We start from the raw sequence: 6,947 nt of genomic DNA, 5'->3' as shown, positions 1-6,947 counted from the left end.
ATTGTTTATCTGGAGTTTCTAACAACAATTTTTCTGTTGCGACATGACCTATTGCCTTGTTTTCTTAGGCATGGATACTTTGGATAAAAGGAGCACCATTGGAACTGATTGGTGAAAGTTAAGCTCATCTAGGAATACATCTGAAGTTTTAAGATGCATTCATGTGGCTTTGTTATGGGTGCAACAAAGAGCAGAAGATAGGCTGAAATGTCGACTATGAAAATCCATTGCCTCAGCCTTAATAACCTTATTTTTCATGGGAAAGAATCCACTTGAACAGGAAAGTTCATCAAACCAGATTGAAGCTTACTCAAAAAGTGAAGTTAGTTTGACGTTGTTAGAAGCACGGTAGACTATCATCAGTTGACAGTTGAAGCAGAAGTATTCTGATAAAACAAGTGCAACCTAGCATCGGCAGCGCCCACAATACTGACTTCTGCTTTTCTGTTCACCATTCCAGCCAAGACCGGTGAAGTTAATGAATCCATATTGGAGCAGAATTTGGCTAAAATGTATTATCATATGAAATTTCATTGATTGAAAACCAAAGAAGCAAGTGCTTACTCCACCACAAAGAAAACTATATGCCTCATTAGTCGTGCTTTATCCAGAACTGGTTCGTTTGTTGCTCAGTACTAGTAGGCAACAACTTCTGACCCCCTAAACACTTTAGGATTGTGATTCAGAGCCCCAAAACTTACAACTTTTTCTGTTATCTAAACTTTAAGTCTTCTAATTTTGCTAGCAACCTTTTGCTTCTCACAGAACAAAAAAACACATGCTTGATTATTTAAAGCTTCAAAGCATGCAGATTCAATTCAGTGACTGATCAATCTAAATCTACAAGGGACTACAGCATTAGTACCTCTTCAAACGTCTAGACTGGGATCGGATGCTCGTGTATGAATTCCCACTCCAAAAAGAAAAAAATTGTTTTATTTCCATTAACGTACACGGTTTTTCCACAGAAACTTAGTTGCCCAACATTCTAGGAAGCACTTGTATGTAATTTGAGGATCTAGAATAGAGTCTGTAATCTGCAGCCGTGCCTCTTACGTTCTGCCCCTATCAATTCTGTACTAAGTACATCCTCTGCTTCTGCTTTTCGAGGAAAACAACATAAGAAAATACTAAACATACAGTAATCGCTGGAACGCCGAAATACCTTAATTTCAATCAAACTCACTAAATTAAGCACGAGATCATGTCATTATGAAGCATAATAACAAAGACAAAAGATAAAAAGATAACACTGGAGTGAAAATGGCAACTTGTTTCAATTTCTAATCTTTTGTTCACTATATTCAATGATCCAATAATACAAGTCATTACAACCAATAAAGAGAGATAAGATGTTTCCCCATAAAATGGGAACAATTATAGTAAAAAAAAAGGTAAAAAAATTAGCAATAATGTTTGAATTCCTGTAAAAGTGCTTCCTCTAACAAAAACTGAGACTCTTCCATCAACTCAGGACTCAATCTGAACATCAAAACACAAAACTCCATCTGATTAAGTGCTCCATCACCATCAAAATCACCTTCTCTTAACATACACCTTAAATCATCATCACTCAAATCTTGCAAACCCAATAAAGCTGAGTTCTTTTTAAGACTATCAAAAGTGATGACACCCTTTTCACTATCCACCAAAAGATTGAAACCGTTGCATAGTTCTCCTACAAGACCGTCACCACCTAGCTTGTTGGCCATAAGAGGCAAGAAATCTTCAAAATTTGAAGAAGAAGCCATCTTTCTATATAAAGAAAGGTGTAAACTGTAAACAGAGGAAAATAGAAACTTGGTTTGTGGGTATTTGAGAGATGGATGTTTAGGTTCATGGCTTCGGTTCATATATAGATAGGGAATTGGGATTTCGAAGAAGGAGAGGCCATGAGAGACAGCTATGGGACAGGTCATGAAGGAAGGAAGGTCAAGACCACGTTCTTTTTCCCCGGGGAACTGCTGCCTAGCACCTATGAGTTTCGGGGAAGGTTGATCGGGGGTAAGGTGGTCATTCTACGGGAAGCTTGCAGGCCCGGTCTTGGGAACTTTCTGATGGAAAGTAGGGGTAGAATGGACAATTTGTATAAAGAAGGTATTCTCTTGTGGACTTTCGTGGACAATCTTGGACATTAACATCTGTTATTGTTAGAAAAATAAAGACTTTTCCCTAAAATAAATTTTCTTATAAAAAAGGAAATTACGATTATTTATTAGTCTACAAATTGCCAAATGATATAATTGCAGGTTACAACTTGCAAATATCATTTCTGTGATTCTACTTCAGTTGTTTTTGGCATGTCAAGATTAATTCTTTATCTTCATTTATAGAAATATATTTACAAAAAATATTTTTTATGATTTTTCTTAGGATTAGAGCTCTAAACAATATTTATATCATTTTGTGCATCAACCAAGATTAATTTTTCTTGCAATCTCAATTGCATACTTTTTACATCAATAAAATTTAATAATTTTTTTTTAATGTTATTTTAAAGTTTGAACTGAAAGTTAAGAAAAGATAGCATATCTTTCTAGTTTTGTGTTTTTAAATTTTTGTTTTTATTAAAAATTAAATTTTTTATATGTTTTGAATCGTTTTGATGCGCTGATCTCAAAAATAATTTTTAAAAAATTAAAAAAAACATCATTTTGATGTATTTCGGCAATAAAAACACTTTAAAAAGCAACCGCAATCGTATTTCCAAACAACTCATTAGGCCATTAATCATCGTATCGTCAACTCCTTGAATTTTTAATATTCTACCAAAGCACTCATGCAACATTTTTAATTATTCAACATATAAAATAAGGTTAGTAAAATTATTTGTTTTTAAAATAGCTATGTAATTAGAAACAATCGATGCGATTAGGTAGAGTGGATGTATCATCGTGAGTCCGAGGAAAAGGAAAAGTAACTCTCCATTATCAACCTGTATGATGTCATGGTGTATGAAATTTTGTTTCAACCTTTTGACGTGAGGGGCAGGCCATCTGGTCAATCTGCGTGAAGCTGACCATTTACCGTCAAAGAGTCCACACTCAATCCTGAGATCACAAGAACTTTTCCTTCTTGGATTGGGCCTTTAATAACGAGCCCATCAAATGCATGAGCCCTTGTGGCCAGGGTCCAGTCTCTCTCGGCCCTTTCTGCTATGTTCTTTGTATGGGTTCCATTTTTTTTTTTATCGAGTCCATATGCCTTTGGACATGTAGGAGAAACGCTTAAATGGAAGCTCTGCTTCCAAGTGATATTTGTTTTTTTTTTTTTAATGCCTTCTGTAAAGTTCTTTTCTACTAATTCAAGACTCTGTACAGAAGGCACGCATATGAATAACGATAGAAAAGGATTAAAATGGCATAAAGTACAAATTCCAGTTGCATTGAGACAATGAAAACCTCAAGATTGAATTAGGCTTTTTATGGTCGTGGTTTCAATATAGGTTTATGTCTCTACACTTGATTTTCTCCTCGTAAACTAGTCTTTTATCATAATAGATGACCCTTGTTTGATGGGAAATGAGAAATTTCTTACAAGAGAGATGAGATTTTGATCAATTTTTTTGTTTTTCTTAAAGCAAAGAACATTATTACTTAAAAAGTGGAGAATGTTTTGTGATAATGAAAGTAGTGTCAAAGCATTATGTTGGGAGATGTTAAGATTCTCATGGGGATTTTTGTTGGAGACATGGAGGTCTTATCATGAAGATTCTCATAAAGATTTTTGTAATTAGGTTATGGATATCTCATCATGGAGATTTCATTGAAGACATGAGATTTTCATTGAAGACATTGGAGACATTGAGAGACACTGTTAATTTTATAGAAAGTTCAAAAGATTTTCTTATGCAATTGGAGATACAATTTCTAAAGATTATATGATCTCAGATAATGCATTGTAGAGATCTTTCTCTATTTGTTCAAGTTGCATTTCCTTTCCTAGAAATTATTGGACATAATCCCTGGAGATTACTCTTTCTATCTCTTTTTTTTTAAGGCATGCCATTTCTCATTATCATGACAATGGTCATGGTAAAAAAAATATATATATTATTGGGATTCCTTATGTCCATACCATTCTTTTTAAGAGGTGGGTATCACATGAATTATTTTCTCTTAATGGTAATCAATACCCTTACATGTGTGGTGGTAAAAGGTATTGTTATAAGCTCAAGGAATGTCAATCAATCATGAATGCAGCTCAAGGAGATGAGTTTGACACTAAGATAATGAAATTTAAGAATAGAGCTAGGTTTTAGGTTATGGTACCACACTCAAAAAGATACTTGAAATGTTATTGGGAGGACTTTACACACGACATTACTAAATTATATTACAAGATCTAGGATTTTTCACACATTATAGGTACACTCATTTAAATCAAGAGTGGCTGGAGTATGAGTGTTCATGTGCCTACTTACTTGCATGTTGTTCTACCTTGTTCCTTCAAGGAACTAGAGTTGTTTATATGCATTCACTAGGGTTATTTATTATGTTTATTGTTAAAAGAGTGGAAGAGCATGGAGTTATTGTTGTATAGTTAGAAAAACATCCTTGAGCACCTTTACTTTTTTTTCATCAAATGTAAGAATATAATAGATCAAAATGAAACAGACCAGAAAGCTGGCAAGTCATATATACACATGTACAAATCAAAAGCAAAAGGGAACATGCTCTCATTCATCAAAAATATAAGAAGACAACTACCTAGAGAGCTTGAGCACCTTTACTTGTTGAGAAAGGTGGTGGAGATCTTGAAAAACAAGTGTCCTTGTAGTGTGGAGCTTAGTTACTCTTCATTATCCTTAAGTTTATAAGTCTTCAACCATGAAAAGAATTTATAGTGATGTATGAAACAAGAATGAACCAATTTTTGTTCAATTTACCACAAACAATGTCACTAATTAGGTTATGAAAACTTCAAGGTTGAATGATGCATCTTATACTGAAATGTGTGGGCTTGAATGTAGACTTTGTCTTTAGGCTTGGTTTTTTCCTACAAAACATGTTCATTATCAAAATAAGAGACCCTATAATACTTAAGTCAGTAAATTTTAGAGGAGCAATTTACAAGAAATAAAAGGAAAATGAAAAACATAGGGAATGGTGATTGTTGAATGATCTAGTATGGAGCTCTTAAATGAACTTAGCTTGCTTGCTTATCCAATGATCCAAGGTATTTATAGAACTTGATCATGTTATCTTACCTCGTAGAGAGTGTTGTAGGTATCTCGTGATGAGTGGAGTTACAAGTATCTCATGGTGTATGGAGTTGCAGGTTCCTCATGGTGAATTATTGTTTTTTATCATTAGTGAAGAAGTTGTTGCTTACCATTGAAACTTAATTTCTTTTTTTTTTTAGGAAAATTATGTATTTGATTTTATATATAAATTAAAATCATTCAAGTGAAGATAAAAAATTAATAATTAATAAAATAAAATAAAAAATATTGATAATGTGGAGGTCGTTTACAATGAACTTGCATACGAACTAGTTTTTGAAAATCTCTTTGTTTGATTATAAAAGATCTTGACAATTGGTTTTTTTTGGAAACATTTTTTTTTCTATTTTCAATTTCAGTTATAAAAAATATAAATAATACTTTACTATCCTTTAAATTCTCTTTTAAGTGTTTTTTACATTTCTATAGAATTTAACTAGTATTATCACTTGTGCTTTGATGCAAAGAGAATTCCAAAGTTAATTTCAAACATAATAAAGGAATGTGTTAATATTATCAATGTAATTTAATATATCATGATGTTTTTAATTAAAAAACACAAACATGTTGTTTATATTTATATTGTGGGTATGATTTCAAATAAATTTCTAACATGATATAAAAGTAATTAAATTATGAATATGTTTCATGTATCATATTTTTTTTAGTTGAAAAAATGAAAAATGTAATAAACTAAGACAAATAACTTTAATAAAAAAAAAAGCAAAAACTTAGGTATGCTTGAGCCTAGAAGCCTAGCCTTTACGCTTCATTTGCTCCTGTATTTTTTTTTATTTTTTTAAGACAAGTACAGGTCACCTACAGTGGCAAACAACCTATCATCAATTGGTCTTTTTTTTTCTGGTCACCTCTGGTTAATGGAAATCAGGATTCTTGTTTTTCGACCCAATTTTAACTTGTTTTTTGCCTAAAAACATATCCAAAACACAATATAAACCTTAAAAAATCACTTAACGACCCTAAAAGAAAAACAAATCACGCTAAAAATAAAAATAAATCAAACAGAACCCGACCTACCTTTTCAACCATGTTTAGAGGGACAAAAACACCTCCATTAAAATTCTCTCGAGAACAAAAACTCATTGACATAGATATCTTTTTTTTATGGCTGGAATGTGCTTAACCGATAACCTTCTTTTTCCTTCTTTGTTTTTCATCGAGTTTCTCTCTTCTTTTTCAATCATGAGAATTGAAAAATAAATAAAATAAACTTTTAAACAAAAATAAAAATTTAAAAAACTTTGAGATTGACCACATATTTTCTTTGTATTTTATATTGCAATCCTCTCTCTTTTACTTTTATCTTTCTGTAGTCATTGTAAAACTTTATCTCAAGTAATTATATTACAAAAGGATTAAATAAACAAATTAAGAAAGAAATTGAAAATAAATAAAACGACAAGGATGGACAAAGAAGTTTTTTTCTGTTGTTTTAGTACAGTTATTAATGCCTACTCTTACCCCTAATTATGAGCCTATTTGACATTTTGGTAGTGATTGTTTTACAAATTGTTTTTCATTTGGTAATGTATCAAAATATTTTTTTATTTTTTATATCAACACATCAAAAAAATATAAAAATATAAAAATAATAATAATAATTTGAAGCAAAAAAAATTTTAATTTTTTTCAAAAAAAATTTTCACTGCCAAAACAAGCAGGCTCTAGAAGCATTGCAATGATGTCTAGTATTCTTCTTGTC

The 6,947-nt window shown here is 31.8% G+C and overlaps 1 protein-coding gene across 1 annotated transcript; it reads right to left on the bottom strand.

Moving 5' to 3' along the window:
- Positions 1–1,271: 1,271 nt before the first annotated feature.
- On the bottom strand, positions 1,272–1,923 carry LOC7454390 (calcium-binding protein KRP1). Its single transcript, XM_002316913.4, has one exon. It carries the CDS (start codon positions 1,917–1,919, stop codon positions 1,404–1,406), a length of 516 nt encoding a protein of 171 aa, XP_002316949.2. The 5' UTR covers positions 1,920–1,923; the 3' UTR covers positions 1,272–1,403.
- Positions 1,924–6,947: the final 5,024 nt, after the last annotated feature.

The sequence above is a fragment of the Populus trichocarpa genome, chromosome 11, assembly GCF_000002775.5.
Source record: "Populus trichocarpa isolate Nisqually-1 chromosome 11, P.trichocarpa_v4.1, whole genome shotgun sequence".
Taxonomy (NCBI): domain Eukaryota; kingdom Viridiplantae; phylum Streptophyta; class Magnoliopsida; order Malpighiales; family Salicaceae; genus Populus; species Populus trichocarpa.
The sequence above is the reverse complement of the archived record's forward strand: the minus strand, read 5'-3'. Positions and strand labels throughout refer to the sequence as shown.

Excerpts from the sequence above, each read along its gene's own strand:
- LOC7454390 (XM_002316913.4), bottom strand. The coding sequence starts at position 1,919 with ATGACCTGTCCCATAGCTGTCTCTCATGGCCTCTCCTTCTTCGAAATC.